The sequence below is a fragment of the Tasmannia lanceolata genome, unplaced genomic scaffold, assembly GCF_043159265.1.
Source record: "Tasmannia lanceolata isolate RefF3 unplaced genomic scaffold, GAP_Taslan_0.1 ptg000005l, whole genome shotgun sequence".
Taxonomy (NCBI): Eukaryota; Viridiplantae; Streptophyta; class Magnoliopsida; order Canellales; family Winteraceae; genus Tasmannia; species Tasmannia lanceolata.
Genome location: NW_027518682.1, coordinates 8,948,365 through 8,965,670, shown reverse-complemented (window position 1 = coordinate 8,965,670; position 17,306 = coordinate 8,948,365). Strand labels below are relative to the sequence as shown.

General features: G+C 38.8%; 1 protein-coding gene across 1 annotated transcript; it reads left to right on the top strand.

Annotated features, from left to right (window-relative positions):
- The first annotated feature begins 14,294 nt into the window (after nt 1-14,294).
- On the top strand, nt 14,295-15,585 carry EXL3 (EXORDIUM like 3). Its single transcript, XM_077379383.1, has one exon. It carries the CDS (start codon nt 14,330-14,332, stop codon nt 15,353-15,355), a length of 1,026 nt encoding a protein of 341 aa, XP_077235498.1. The 5' UTR covers nt 14,295-14,329; the 3' UTR covers nt 15,356-15,585.
- Nucleotides 15,586-17,306: the final 1,721 nt, after the last annotated feature.

Here is a 17,306-nt window from a genome sequence, read left to right as displayed (position 1 = left end):
TTTCTCTAAGGCTTGAAATTTCGGAAGGGCATTTCGGGTTTGATTCCGCTAGTGCTACGCGTCATCAAACATTAGTAGGGCTTCCCTACTAGGCTTCATTGTATCTTGGAGGCAATTCGCGGATCCCCTTTGCACACTACTAGTGGGGGCGAATCTTGTCTTAAGGAAAGTGATATCACGCCTTGAAGCAACAAGTTTCTGTTTTCTATCATCAACAGTACCCTCAACAAATTTTCCAACAATCTTAAGACAAGATTTTCTACTGTTGTTTCAATGGCACTTTATTCAGTTCGTCAAATGACCCAAGACTTTGTCAAACTTGAACGTTTCGACAAAGGAAATTTCAAGCGCTGGCAGAAGAAGCTGCACTTCATTTTGACATCACTCAAAGTGGTCCATGTTCTCACAACTCTAAAGCCGTCAGCAAATGAAAATGAAACTTTGGCGGAGGCTCGTGCAAGGATGAAGTGGGAACAGGATGACTACATCTGCAAAGGGCACATCCTAAATGCTATGTCAGATATACTATTTGACATATATCAAGGCATGGGATCAGCAAGTGAAATCTGGAATGCACTTGAAGCCAAATACTTGGCGGAAGACGCTAGTAGCAAGAAATTCACTGTGAGTTAATTTTTAAATTTTTAAATGGTAGATGATAAGTCTGTTATTGATCAATTACATGAAATACAACATGTAATTAATCAAATTCATTTGCAAGGCATCCTTCTTGATGATTCCTTCATTGTCCCGTCAATTATTGACAAACTTCCACCAAATTGGAAAGACTTTAGAAAAAGTCTAAAACACAAGAAAGAGGAAATGTCTATTGAAGACTTGGCTCAATGCCTCAGGATTGAGGAAGAGTCAAGAATCAGAGACAAGAAAGAAAATGAAACTGTATCCTCTAAGATCCATTTGGTGGAAAATGTCAAGAATTCGAACCAACAAAGAAAAGGCAATTGGAAGAGAAACAAACACCCTGAAAAGAATACTAATAAGAATAAGAAAAGAAAGGGTGCTTGTTTCAACTGTGGCAAACCAGGCCATTACAAGAGTGAGTGCCGACTTCTTAAGGATAAGAAGTCGGGTGCACCAACAGACAAAGAAAAGTTTGTCGCCATGATTTCAGAGGCAAATATGCTTGAAGATGGCAATGATTGGTGGATTGACTCTGGTGCGACGATGCATGTCTGTAAAGACAGGAACCTGTTTTCAACTTATGAAACAGTTGAAGATGGAAGCGTGTTATACATGGGAAATTCGTCGACAGCAGAAGTCAAAGGGAAGGGCAAGGTGGAACTTGAGTTCACATCCGGCAAGCGACTCACTCTAACCGGTGTCTACCATGTACCAGAAGTTAGAAAGAACTTAGTGTCTGGAAGCATTCTCAACAAGAATGGCTTCAAACTTGTATTTGAATCTGACAAGTTCATTCTTTCTAAGGGGGGTACTTTTGTTGGGAAGGGATATATGTATGAAGGGATGTTCAAACTTAATATCAATAAAGTGAATGTCTTTGCTTATGTTTTGGATTCTTCTTTATCTTTATGGCATAATCGTTTAGGACATGTAAATACTAGGAAAATGAATGATATGGTTAAGTTAACCTTAATTCCTAAATATGAAAATGACTTAGTAGATAGATGTAAAACATGCATGCAAACCAAGATAATTACTAAGTCATTTCCTAAAGTAGATAGAACTTCTAACTTGTTAGATTTAATTCATAGTGATGTATGTGACATTCATAGTGTTCCCACAAAGGGAGGTAAAAAGTACTTTGTTACATTTATTGATGATTATTCTAAGTACTGTTATGTTTATCTACTTAGTCATAAAGATGAGGTTTTAGAAAAATTTAAGATTTATAAAACTGAAGTAGAAAACCAATGTATAACAAGCATTAAATGTCTCAGATCAGATAGAGGTGGTGAATATCACTTTCCTCATTTCTGTGAATCAGTAGGCATAGTCCATGAAACTTCTGCCCCTTATACACCACAACAAAATGGTGTAGCAGAAAGGAAGAATAGGACACTTACTGAAATGATTAATGCTATGCTTGTTAATTCTGGTTTAAATAAAAGTTTTTGGGGTGAAGCCTTACTTACAGCTTGTCACATTTTGAATAGGGTACCAAGTAAGAAATCTGATATAACCCCTTATGAATTGTGGAAGAAAAGGAAACCAAACTTAAGTTACCTTAAAGTTTGGGGTTGTAGATCTATAGTTAAAGTCCCTAAACCTAAGTTAAGGAAATTAGGTGAAAAGGGTATTGAGTGTATCTTTTTGGGATATGCTAGTCACAGTAAGGCCTATAGGTTCTTAGTTATAGAACCCAATGATTTTATAGATGTCAATACCATAATTGAATCTAGAGATGCCTTTTTCTATGAAAATAGGTTCACTTCAATTCCTAAAGAAATTGAACCTACAACTTCTGTAGATCATCATTTAGAATCACAAACAGAAGTTGGTGAACCTAGTGTACAACCTAGTAAAATAAGAAGAAGCTCAAGAGATAGAAGGGATAGGAGTTTTGGCCCTGACTTTGTAACCTACCTGGTAGAAGGGACAAGGGAAAAACTCCAAGGTTCTATCTTGTTAAACTTTAGCATAGAAAGTGACCCTCAAACCTATGGAGAAGCCATAAAGTCACAAGATGCTGCTTTTTGGAAAGAAGCAATTAATGACGAAATGGATTCTATCATGGGTAATAAAACTTGGATTTTGGTTGATCTACCACCTGGGTCTAAACCTATAGGATGTAAATGGATCTTCAAGAAGAAGATCAAAGTAGATGGGACCATAGAAAAGTTTAAGGCAAGGTTAGTTGCCAAAGGGTTTACTCAAAAACCCGGTATTGATTTCTTTGACACATATGCACCTGTTGCTAGGATTTCTACCATTAGAGTGTTGATTGCCCTTGCTTCCATATACAAACTTCACATTCACCAGATGGATGTTAAAACCGCATTCTTAAATGGTGAACTTGATGAAGAAGTGTATATGGAACAACCTGAGGGATTTATTCTGCCAGGCCAAGAGCATAAAGTATGTAAGCTTATCAAATCTTTGTATGGGCTTAAGCAAGCCCCTAAACAATGGCATGAAAGATTTGATAAAGTCTTAGTGTCAAATGGTTATAAGATACATGAGTCAGATAAATGTATATACAGTAAATTTAAGGGTGGCAAAGGTGTTGTTATTTGTTTATATGTTGATGACATGTTAATTTTTAGTACCGATATTGAAAGCATTCAAAGTACTAAATCATATCTTTCTCAAAACTTTGATATGAAAGATATGGGTGAAGCTGATGTGATTTTGGGTATTAGAATCATAAGACAGAATAATGGTCTTATTCTAACACAATCACATTATATTGAGAAAGTTCTCAAAAAGTTTAACCATTTTGAATGTTCACCCATTTCAACACCTTTTGACCCAAATATAAAGTTGTATCTTAATACTGGTAGGACTATCTCTCAACTAGGGTATGCTAGTGTAATTGGTAGTCTTATGTATGCTATGACTTGTACTAGGCCAGACATAGCATATGCTGTAGGTAAACTTAGTAGGTTTACCAGTAATCCTAGTTTTTCTCATTGGAATGCAGTCTATAGAGTTTTAAAATATTTAAAGAAAACTATAGACTATGGTTTATGTTATAGTGGGTATCCAACTGTAATAGAAGGATACTCTGATGCTAGTTGGATAACTGAGCGTATAGACCATTTATCAACCAGTGGGTGGATTTTCACCCTTGGTGGGGGAGCAGTCTCCTGGGCCTCTAAGAAACAGACATGCATAACAACTTCAACTATGGAAGCAGAGTTTATAGCTCTGGCAGCATGCTGTAAAGAGGCGGAATGGCTTCGGAATTTGTTATTGGAAATTCCGTTATGGTCTAAACCAATGCCATCGATTTATGTCCATTGTGATAGTCAGGCCACACTATCAAGGGCATATAATCATGTTTATAATGGTAAGTCCAGACATATAGGACTTAGACATAGTGCTATAAGAGAGTTACTTACTAATGGAGTAGTAACTATTGATTTTGTGAGATCGAGCCAAAACTTGGCCGATCCATTCACTAAAGCTCTTGCAAGAGATCTGGTGTGTAAAACATCATTAGGGATGGGGTTAAAGCCATTAACCAATAGTCACCAATGATGGAACATCAACTCAACACTTGAATAAACATCAAGTCTTGAGTTCAATGAGTCCAAGTACATCATATGGAGTGACTGCAAGCACTATAATCTATATTATTTGCCATCACAAGGTAAAGTGCTTGGTACCTGTAATGTTTAAAAGGAGAAGGCTGAGTATTTAAACTCTTAATAGGCTTATAACATAGTGTTGGAGTGTTTTAGTTACAGGGGCACTCTTGATAAGCCTACCTATGTGAGTGTGGAAGTGGTGCCGCTTCCTATGAGACCTGGCTAGTCTCTAGAGCGCTCATGAAACCAAGATATAGACACAAGGCCAGTACATGTGTCGGTTTTAGAAATTGCCCAAAGAGGTGAAATCTTGTGTGTGAGACGTATCCGGTTAACCAAATAGAATAGCTAGTTCAAAGATACGTCTACTATGCAATTCTGGTTAACTTTGATATGTCCTCACTAAGTGAAGGTTCAAATCGAGAGATACCTTCATCTATGCATAAGATTTCCAAGCCTGATGAGAAAATTTTCTTTGATTTTGAAAATGGTGGGGGATTGTTAATGATTTTGCATTTTCAAAATCATGTATATTACATGTTTTAGTGTTTTGGAAAATGTTTTATCAAAAGCGTTTGGGAAAAAGAAAAAGTTTTCTTGGAAATATTTGCTTTTACAAAAGGATGTAGAAGTGTAGTTGAAAAAGATAGTTCCACATCGGATGAGAGAAAAGAAAGAGAAGGGCTTATAAAGCACTACCTTTTCTAACTCTTGTTGATTGCACATTGGGTTGAACCCATGGTTGGACCCGCGGGACGGTGCAACGCACCGTTCGCACACGCGCACGCGCACGCGCGCGCGGCGTGGGCAATGGGCTATAGGGCGCATAGTGGCGCTTTATTGGCGCTTTTTTAGGCGCACTTTGCACGTACGCAACGTCGCGAGGAGCGATTGGAGCCTTTAATTTTTCCAACAATTGGATTTTAACAATGCTCTCCTTCATGGAGATCTCACTGAGGAAGTTTATATGAATATTCCTCCTGGGTTCTCTCGACAGGGGGAGAATAAGGTTTGCAGGTTAAACAGATCTTTATATGGACTCAAGCAAGCCTCTAGAAATTGGTTTGCAAAGCTTTCATCGGCCATACAACATATTGGTTTCCATCAATCACAAGCAGACTATTCGCTTTTCACCAGATTTGACGGGCAACATTATGTGTTCATTCTAGTATATGTTGATGATATTCTCATCGCAGGGAATGATAGTAGTTCCATTGACACAATCAAACGATATTTACACAATAAGTTCCAAATCAAAGATCTTGGTCCCTTGAAATATTTCTTGGGAATTGAAGTCGCCCATTCAACTAAAGGTATTTACCTTACACAAAGAAAATATGCTTTAGAGATACTTGACTCTGTGGGCCTTATTGGAACACGTACAACTGATACACCAATGGAACAACACTTAAAATTGGACAACTCAGCAGGCAATCTACTTAATGATCCATCTCTATATCGCCGTTTAGTGGGCAAGTTAATCTATTTGACAATAACAAGACCAGATATTGTCTACCCAGTGCATATCTTAAGTCAATTCATGCAACAACCGCGAAAGCCTCACATGGATGCAGCCATTAGACTTCTACGATATCTAAAAGGAAGCCCCGGTCAAGGCATCATGTTGTCCTCATTAAGCCTATCTCACATTACCGCTTACTGTGATTCTGATTGGGGCAGTTGCCCAATGACGCGAAAGTCTACTTCTGGATATTTCATTTTCATTGGTCAATCGCTGATTTCTTGGAAAACCAAGAAACAAAATACCACTGCACTTTCATCTGCTGAGGCTGAATATCGCTCAATGGCCATGGTTTCATGTGAACTTCAATGGCTCAAATATTTTCTCCAAGATCTTGGTGTTCATCACAGCCAACCAATGACCTTATATTGTGACAATCAAGCAGCTTTGCACATAGCCGCTAATCCAGTCTTCCATGAACGCACTAAACACATGAACTGGATTGCCATTTCGTACATGAAAAACTCCAACAGGGCCTCATTGCACCATCCTTCGTAGCGTCTTCCAATCAGTTGGCTGCTGTATTTACAAAAGCCCTTGGACGGAACAATTTTCGCTTCATTCTAGCCAAGTTGGGCATCAAGAACCTTCACGCTCCAACTTGAGGGGGAGTATTGGGAATATCCAAGACAGCAGGAACACATATATGGCAGTTGCCTAAAATCTGTGGAATACTCTAGAACAGTTTCTGCACATAGATGACATGCAATCTTGGAGATTGGATTTATCTCAATAGTTATGGACGTCTCTGGAAGGTTCCCTGCACATAGATGGAATGTCTTCTCTAAATAGGTAGAAACAAATGAATCACCAAGATTCTATGGAAGCCTCTAGAATAATTATGTTGTAACATTTTTTGTGTATAAATACACGTTGTACCTAAGATACAAAACATAGAAAAATCAACATAGAAGATTTGTTTTCTCCTCATTAACATCATTCTCTCCTTTTCTTATCACTATCTAAAAACCCAATCAGACATTCAAATCCCACCCCAACCTACCCCTTAAATATATATATACATACAATGTCTATAGGTTATTCTATCATGGCACATTTCCTGCAAGTCTTTCTTCAGGAAAACCGTTTCTAGTTGAAAATTTCAAAATATAAAGGCTACTTTTCTACGAGACTCCGCTAAAATCACATATTGCACTGAGAAAACCAATACGACCGATGGCATCAAATGGTTAGGAAGAACCAACTGAGGAATCCAAGTATTATAGACTATGCCTTAAAAATCAAAATAAGTTGTTCTAGTTTGGCTATTCTACTTGGATAATTTTATCATGAAGAAATCTATGGGCCTGACTAACGTTGCTTGAAGAGCATACCCTACCTACTTGAGTTATTCTTAACGTGATGTGAACAGAGGATAACAAGCTAATCCAAGGATAAAATAACCCCCCGCCCCCCGGCCTGCTATCACAACAGATAACAACATCAATAGTTTGAACAATGAGGTGAATTGTCAACAAGACATATGGCCTGAAAACAATGGTTATAAGATAAATTTTCATAATCCTCTTACGAAGAATGCTAAAGTGACCCATTGGACCATCTCACCAAAGTGCAAATGGTCCAATGGGGCTCCCCTGCTGCTTTTTGCAGGGGTGCCCTTCAGTTTAACAAGAAATTTTCAAAAAATAGTTTGTGTTGGAGGTGTTTGAAAATGAGAAGAGGCCACATATCTCGATGGCTTTAATGAACTATTGAGCAAGGAGATGTCTAAACCCAATTGCTCATTAAAGAATGGAGACATGTGGCCAATTCTCATTTGGTCATCCTAAGGAGTGTGTCCTAACTTTGCACCCTCCCTACCATATCATCCAAAGAGTATTCAGCATTAGGGAAAGCTACCAGAGGTTTAAATTGTCACCCTTTTTTGCAAATTTCAAAATTCATATTTGTTTCTAATTTTTTATTAGCAAGCGTAAGCGTAACTTGTAGGGTATCTTCTTTTAAGTGTTTTTATAAATCTCTATGAATTCTAATAAATTGGATGTATGATTTGAAATATTAAGTAGTACACAAATAAATCCACATTACTATGTGCCTATATTAAAATGGCTGGATCTAGATTTTTTGATACCTAAAATCCATAACTATGAAAAAGAAAGAAGAAATCACATATTCTGTGTACAACATATTTAAGTTGTGTTCCAACAAATGAACGGTTTGGATCATCCTATGAAGTGGGCCTGCAGTACAGGTGGAGAAGTCACACGTCCTAAGAGTTGCCCACCTGACGTTAAACGCGTACAGGTGGACAGCTCACACGCCCGAACACGTACAGGTGGATAACTCACACACCCAAGTTAGAAGGGGTCGATTCAAGATATATGGGGGTCGATTTATCACTCCCCTAAACGAAATGCAACCTATGTTAACAAAAAGTAGTATGGCCAAAAAGGTAACCTAAAAAATCCAGCACTAACATTCTTTAGCATTTATGAAAGAAAATGAATAGGTAGAAAGTCACCTTCATGATCAATGGTAATGCCTGCCTTGTACGGGAAATCAAGACCACTAATCTTGGTGAACATCATGAGATGACCCACATGATCTTGGTCTTGTCCCAAACAAACATCCCTTGCTTAAAATAAAGGGCTTCAAAAATCAACTGTTTAGGCCGGACTTATAGTTATGGATCAACGATCATGGCATGTAAGTGAGGCATAAGTGAGGCCTATGTTTATAACATTTTCCTAGTGAAATGATATATGCGCCCCCTTTGCTTCCCCAGACCACTCCCTTGTACTGTAAAGAAAAGGGGGCGTGTACATTCCCATGGCATAGAAAGAACCACCGTGGTATGGAGTGAGAAAAGGTTGCAAGACTAATAAATGAAACACCTGAAACTTCAGTAGGACAACTGTGACACGCAAAACAAGCGACTACAGGAGAGAGTAGACGGGTGCCCTCATTATGGTATTTGAAAAACAGATGCATATGGAGTTATGTCCAATTCTTAAATATCTCTCATCCATCATCTCACTTATTGGTCTGGTCCTTAAATTGTGCAAGTCTTATATTTTACAGGGCAGTGATAGATCGACCCCTATGTCTCTCCTCTCGGTTAGAGAGAGAGAGAGAGAGGGGGGTCGATTTAAGATATATGAGGGTTGATTTATCACTCCCCAATTTTATATAGTTAAGTGTGAGGTCCATTATCCTTAAGTGTGAAGTCACTAATGATCTTATGGAAATTATCTATACAGTACAACATATGTTGTGCCACAGCAAATGAACGGTTTGGATCTTCTTATGAAATGGGCTACAAATGGGCTCCACTGTGCTCTCTGAAAAATACTAGACTTCACATGCGCAACACATATAAAAACTACTCCTGTTAGAAGTGGTTTTAAATTGGAATTAGGGATTTGCAAAGTGGATGATGGGGATGTTGAAATTGAATAAATGTATTGATAAATAAATGTAAATAATTTAATAATATAATTTTAAAAAAAAATCAGAGTTTAGGTTAATAGTAGTAGAAAAGGGGTTTAAATCTAAATGGAACACTAAACTGAAGAGTAAAAGAATAAAAGTTCAAATGATGGTACTAAAAGAAAAAAAGGTCAGGAGTGACTTGATTGTTATATATGTGAGGAATGCTAAACTGAAGGGCACCGATGCAAATATCAATGTATTCAGAGTGCATTTATAATGGCACAAAAAATGTAAAAGTAAATGACTAATTAATGCCCTTTATTACATGGATCCAATGGGAGTGCCCTTGCGGCTGATTTTTTCAAGGGCACCCTTCAGTTTAGCATTTATCTTAATATATATATATAAGAGAAATGCTAAACGAAAGGGCACCCTAGCGAATACCCAAATGCAAGGGCGCCTCATTGGAGCCACATCACCCAACTGTGTTTATAATGGTAAAGAAAAACATATACAGTTGGGTTATATGGATCCAATGTGGCGCCCTTGCTGCAAGGTGTTTGCAAGGATGTCTTTAGTTTATAATTCATCATAATATAAACACAAAATAAATTAAAAACATGTGAGTAAAAGAATGGGTTAGGAGTGCAAGATGGTTAAAAATAAAAAACACACACTTTATTTTCCATTAAAGAACATTTTAATCAAATCAAATTAAATGTCCTTATATTGTTCTCTTTACAAGTAATTTTTTGTGCTAATACAGTTAAAGAAGGAAATATTGGACATCAAGTTGTAGGCTCAGTACCATCTAACTTACCCCACGCCAGCCCCCCCCCCCCCCCCCCTCAAAAAAAAAAAAAAAAAGTAGTTCTACAATGAGAACAGTCACTCCATAACACTGAATGAAGATGGCCGTGCCAGCCATAAATAATTACAAATTTCTTAGAAAACTTGTGGAAAAAAATCCACAATTTTTTATTCATCATTTTAAAATTCTAAAAGTCACAAATGATTTAAAAACACCACATTTTTTAATTATATGTATATTACGATGAGGGCGAGTTTTCTGACCTCGAGCTCAGGCTGAGCTAGAGTTCATAATACACCATCTCCCATAGTTGTTTGACTTATCCAACCCATTCATTCTATAGGACCTCACATAGATAGGGTGTTTTTTTTTTTTTTTTTTTGATGGGTAAGCTGGGGTTAGGCAGACTCCTACCAGATATATTATATAAGAAAAAAGATACATCATGAAGAAATAGAGACAAGCCCCCATACACATGGAAGGGGGAACAACCAAAAGTCTCTAGCCAACAAAATAAGGCTAAAAGATCATAACGAGAAAAACAAAATACGAACCAAAGTAACAAGCTAAAGAACAGGAAAAAAAATCATGGCAAGAGGTCCAACAAGAACACGGGGGAAAACTGAGCACACGAGCCAGCCACCTATACGGAGATTGACAGAGACACCTAAAAAGAACCGCCACCATAGATTCCCAAACTTAACCGAGTTTTGGGGGCAATTTTGAGAGGGATGCATAATACATGAAGGAGAGGGCCGGAGAAGAAGAACCGGAGGCTTTCCTTTTTTCCTTTTAACCGTTTGCCAGGGATCATTGCCATCTTGATCTAGGTCCTCCAAAGCAGAAAAATTATTTCCATGCGTGGGTGAAGGTATTACTAGGAGGTTCCTTTTGAAGTTGATGCTGCTGTTTGGGGAAGCTATTGAAGGACGCGAATTGGTATGATTTTCATTTGTAACTTTCTGAGGAGCTGACTGATACTCTTCCTTTCTTTGAACCGGTTTCCAAACCTGCTTGGAGATGGGATGATGATTTTGCTCAAGGTGTTCCTAATAAACCATCTTTGTACCATAATCCTAACCATTCAATCTATAGAAGAACATCTTCTAGCCATCCATTATAAACTTCCACAAATCATAAACCTAACCATCACCTACAATCCTAACCATAACCATAAACTATACTCCTAATCATAACCTATAGAATGAATGGGTTGGATGAATCAAACAACTACGGGAGATATGGTTTCTGAGCTCTAGCTCAGGCTGAGCTCGAGCTCAGAAACCTGTTCCTATATTACGATTTCTCATATATTATTCGTAAAACTTATCGTAGTGGAAACTGAATTCACATCCTCATATATATTTGTAAAAGGAAAAACAAATGCAATTTTTTGCGAAATTTTTCCAAGCCCGAACAGTTCCCCGGTCGGCCCTAGTATAATTCTGAAGGAAATTCTCTCCACGACCAATCCGCCAAAAAACTCACCCTTTCCTGGGGAATTCAAAAAATAATACTTCATATAACCCTGGATCAAGGGGCTAGCATCATTTGATCATGGTGCAGTAGACAACAATATACCTAAACAGTGGTCATTGGACCCCACCAGCATAAACTCTAAAATGCGACATGGTTGTACATATTTGCAGGGTTGGTGTCCTTCTTCGCAACAATTTTCCTTTTTAGCTGTTGATATCCTTCGAAAAATCTTCAGGGAAAGACAACCACTTTCCAAAATAGTGTAAGGCATGATCCCAGGCCATTTCGTTTTCAAGTGGTGGCCTCCATATATGAGGACCGTCCGATCATGATCAGAACACTTTAGAGAGAGAGATAGAGAGAGAGAGAGAGAGAGAGTGAGAGAGAGGCATGAATGGTTGATGTCAGTGCATGCGCGTGTACGCACGTCCACGGTCCACCACCTCCAGTGTATATATGACAATTGACAACTCTTTTTAACACTAGAAGGGGGTGGCCCAGGGAAGAAAATGGGCAAATATATCACTTTGCAAGAAAAATACTAGCACCAAAAGTACAGGTGGGCCCATGTATTTGGATGGTCTAAGCATTTCATATATTGTTCTCCGCCTTGGATAGCCCCCGCATCAAAATTCATCTCATGATCCTATTCTGATTCCACCCGACCTGATTTTTTTGTAAACATAATAAGGGAGCAGAATTGAAATTAGAGCGGAATCGATGAAGAAGAAAACATGCCAGAATTTGTTTCCTGCCCAAGTGGTTGTATTCTTATTCCACCCAGGTCGGAATTAAATTTTTATCCCGTTCCATTTACAAGGTAGAATTGAATGCCGATTCTGATTCATGATTTCGACAATCAAAGTTCATTACTGGCCTGGAATCAACCTCTGGAATCAACATCATCTTCTGTTTCTGAACTTTGGTTAAAAAATGAACGGTATATATATGTGGGACAAAAATGACACCGGGTAGAATTAAAGGAGGATATTGAGAAAATCCACCAGGCAAATCCAATCCAATCGTGTACAAATTAACGAAAAAGTAAAAACAAACAAGCCACAAGATGTACACTGAGATTTTACATGGTTCAGCCAGATGCCTGCATCCATGAGCGAGAACGGATCTTTCTCTATGAGACAACAATATATAAGAATTACAATGGATCAGTCCGAACCTACAAACCCGCAACCCTTTTCTTGCCCTCTCAATCAAGACAATACCCAAAAGATAACCCAAGAGAAAGACCCGAGGAACACCAGAAAAAACCCTTTTATCCTTCTCTTTCCGTCTCTCTCTTTCTCTAATCTCCTCTTTGCAGCTGCCACACAAAGGGTGTCCCACCGCCAAAAGCAAAAACGTCTCTGTTGCCTTTTTTATATCTCAGGTTTTACAAAGCTAAAAAAGCCCTCCTATTCATAACTTTCCACCAAAACCGTAGGAAACAAGGCAACTTTCCCAGAGAGGAAAATGCCAAAATCTATTTCCCATCCCAACATGTGGTACTCTGATTCAACTCCAGTTGGAATGAAATTTTTTAATTAGAACTTTTATTTTAAAATTTTCCATTTCGCTTCCAAGGGAATTGGAATAAAAAATTAGAATAGGATACCAATTCCAATTACTGATGATTATGGCAATCCAAATGCAGCATAGAGGGTTAGAATCATCCCATGGAGATAATAATTTTGTGGACCCAACCAATTTACGGTTGGGTAGGTTGGGAAGGCAACAAACCAATGGTTTTAATAATCCAAATATCCTGGCCCCATTTATTTATTTTTTAATTTCTTTTAATTTTTCAAAAAAATAGAATTAGTGGACCCCATCCACCTTGTGAGAGATTAAAAGGGCCCTCTCTTAAAAGGAGTGTCATTCTCATTCCAGCTGTGCCCATGACTACAGCCCATGCCCAAAATAGTCAATCACTTCCAAGCCCACCCTGAGGCCCACTCTTGCGCAATTAGCTCCGCCATTGCTCAGAAAAACCGCCGAACTTGAGACCAATCATTATCCCTCTTTATTCCCTGTTCCATTCTCCGCCTTCTCATTATTAGAACTCTTAGCCTTTAATTAAAATTATAATGAAGTCTTAACTCTTAGCTATACCTTAATTATCTATCATTAAGCGAAATACTTCAATCGCACGTGTGCGGAGCACGTGCATTTTTTCTAGTTTGTCTTAACAGGACTAACGAAGAATAAAAAGACCAAAAAAATGCCCAACCTAGACACGTGTTTTTGGCCTTTCGGCGTAATACTACTTAAAAGATGAAGGGTAACATCGGAAATTTGAATCAGCATCATTTTGGGATTAGTTAGCGTGGTCTGACATGCAGCAGACCAGCTGCGAAATGGCTTATGCGATGGACGCTAGCAAATCCCAAATTGTAATAAAGCTTTGAAGCGTGAAATACCGAAAATAACCCTCGAACGAATCGAAAATCTCTTTACCAGAACAAAGAAAAGAGGGAGGGCGAGAGACAATGACACCCCTCTATCTCTCTATTCCACTGTTGTGGGCCCCATCTTGCTGCTACACTTTAAAAACCCATCTGTCCTCCAATACCCGCAAATCAATGGCGCCTCAGTAAATTTTTTTTAAAAAAAAGAAAAGGAAAAGAAAAAGAAATACGGAAATCATATATTCACCCCACTTTCTTCCTTGAACCACCCCCTTATTGTGTAAAAGGTTAGTCTCATAACTCATAAATACAACAGAGTAGAGTGGCCCAGGGAAGAAAAGAGCGCGAATATAGCACACTTCCCAAGAAATACCAAAACAAAAAAAACAAATAATAAAAAGTCCCCCTTCTCTCTCTCTCTCTCTCTCTCTCTCCCCCCTATATATAAGCACAAAAAACCCCTTCTTCTTTGCCACTTTTGCCAAACATGGGGCAGGCCTGTGTAGCTCTATTCTCCCTATCCCTGTTCTTTCTAGTGCTAAATCCTATCCAAGGATGGCGCCCGTGGCCTAACCAGTTCAACACCACCACCAACAAAACCCTAGATCTCGACTACGGCACCTCCAAAAAATACGAGGGCTCATCCGATTTCGTACACCTCAGGTACCACATGGGCCCAGTCCTAACCGCCAACATCACCGTCCACACAATCTGGTACGGCACGTGGCAGCCATCTAAAAAACGCATCATCCGCGGCTTCCTCCGCTCCATCTCAGCCGTCAATTCAAAACCCCCCTCAATCTCCGGCTGGTGGAAAACCGTACGTCTCTACACCGACCAAACCGGTTCCAACATTACCAAAACCCTAATCCTAGGAGCCGAAAAAAACGACCGATTTTACTCCCACGGCAAGTCTCTCACTCGCCTCTCAATCCAGTCCGTTATAAAGAGTGCCGTATCGGCCGGTAAGCGTCCCTTACCGGTAAACCCTAAAGGTGGGCTTTATCTCCTTCTCACCTCAGATGATGTATACGTGCAAGATTTCTGTGGCCAGGTTTGTGGGTTCCACTATTTTACCTTCCCTTCAATTGTAGGGTATACCCTACCGTATGCCTGGGTGGGTAATTCTGCAACTCATTGTCCGGGCATCTGTGCCTATCCATTTGCCGTACCGAGTTATATACCCGGTTTGAAGCCTCTAAAATCGCCGAATGGGGATATTGGGGTTGATGGGATGGTGAGTGTGATTGCACATGAGATTGCTGAGTTGGCGACTAACCCGTTGGTGAACGCGTGGTATGCGGGTCAGGACCCGAGTTTTCCTACGGAGATCGCTGATTTGTGTGAGGGTATTTATGGAACGGGTGGGGGTGGGTCTTATACTGGGCAGCTTTTTAATGGTGATGATGGTGCCACGTATAATATGAATGGGATCGGACGGAAGTTTTTAGTGCAGTGGGTTTGGAACCCTGTTGTGAGTTACTGTTCTGGGCCCAATGCTCTTGATCATTAGAAAATGGAAATATGAAATGGGTTTTATTTTATGTGTTTAGTTTCTACTACTCTTTGGCTTTTTTTACTTTTCTTCTTCTGTTCTATCTATTACTTAGTAGCTTTTTCTGTCTCTACATGTAATAAAAGTATGTGTACAAAAAAAAAAAAAAAAGAAGATTACATAGTTGGGGATTTTGATGAATTCTACTTGTAGTAGCACTTTGAATTAAAAGGGGAATATGTTTTATTTGTGTTGGTGTTTTTCTTCCCGCCTTAGGCCCTCTTGTGGCCGTGTGAAAGAAAAATATCTTGGGTATTTGAATTTTGAAAGTATGTCTGTTTGTAGTGTATTTTAATCAGACATTTTGCCTTTATTGGGATGGGAGAATGATTGTTGATGGGCACGAGTATGCATAAAGGGCCTCGTTAGATGCCCTTTTTTTCTTTGCTTTTGTATTTTATTGAGGACATATGTTTCGCTTTTTGGTAGTAATACGTCAGCAATGGAAGCAGAAGCAGCAGCGTCGAGAACAAGTTTGATTTTTTTGACTTTGTCCGTGAAACTTTGTTTTTTGTTCGACAAAACTATTTATTTAGGGAAATGATTTCTGGGCGCTTCAGTGTGTTCTGATAAACACTCGCTCCACTAGTTGGTACTGTATTATTTAAAGGGATGTCAGAAGATAGGTACTAGGTTCTCAAAAAGCTCTTAAAACCCTTTAAATAATACTACACAGCAAACAAGTGCGCGCATGTTTATCAGACCATAGGAGCGTTGAAATCATTTCCCTTTATTTATGAACCCTCTTTTATCTTTTTACTCTTCTATGTTTGGATGCTTAAGCATTCTCCTGGGAAGTAAAGTCTATGAAAGGGGGCAGGATTTTGGATGTCATGTAAACCTTGGGAAAACCATGAGCTTTATTATGTGTGGATGAAAGTTAGCAGAGAGAGAGAGAGAGAGAGAGAGGAGGTTACCTATGAAATCTTGTCTTTTTTGAGATATTTCATCTGAAAAAAGAAGTGGGGATCACTAATAATCTATTTTGGTGTTACTTTAGCAAACAAACACACCAAGAATCCAAAACGTGCATTTTTTATTTTTTTTTTTCTCTGGAGTCTTAATAGCTCTTGTTAGGGATCGTAGTAGCGACTGAAAAGTGTAAAGAGGAGTGGTAATATCAAAACAAGGTCGCTTAGGTATCCGTTCCCATTAATTAGTTTAATTTTACACCAAGACAACTGTATAAACTTAGAAAATTACCTAAAAATATTCTGAATATAGAAAATTGCCTTTATGGTAGGTGAACTGGGATAGCGACCTCAAGTTTGAGATACAAAGCCCAAACACTAAATTTGCCTCTTCTCAAGGGAAGGAATCGTCCTTTTATATTCCCCAACCAAATTATAAAAAAGGACCCGTCCATATGGGGGCTGAGGTCCACACCTTCATCTACATGGAGAGCTGAAAATGCTGAGACACACTGATAATGTGGAGTAGGAATTTGGTAGGCAATTTAGAGGAAAGCCATTCTGTGGCCCGCTTGTAGGGGAGAAAAGCTGCACGGGGTTACTTTTTAGCAGATTTTGTCTTATTCGGTTTATTTATCTGAGGTGGCTGCTCTCTCCTGCAAAAGTGAGCCGCGAAATTGCGAAATCCCCCAAAAGAATAAATCACTGGCATTATTCATCAGAAGAAAGATGAGTGAGATGGTTTATGATTCCAATGTGCAACAAGTGATCATAGAGCCAAATCGAGTCTTAAGGACATGTATGTGAGTTGGAATTAGCTTCTCTCAGCAGGCAGTAATTATGAGCTCAGGATCAATATTAATACACGGGCCCAATTGTAAATGAACGTGGTCGACAATTAGTAAAATGTAATCAGTGAAGATAAATAACTCTAAAGAGATGCACCGTTTTGATTGGCAAACATCATAATAAAAGAGCAATTAGATGCCTTTCAATAG

Coding starts and splice junctions, on each gene's coding strand:
- EXL3 (XM_077379383.1), top strand. CDS start 14,330: ATGGGGCAGGCCTGTGTAGCTCTATTCTCCCTATCCCTGTTCTTTCTA.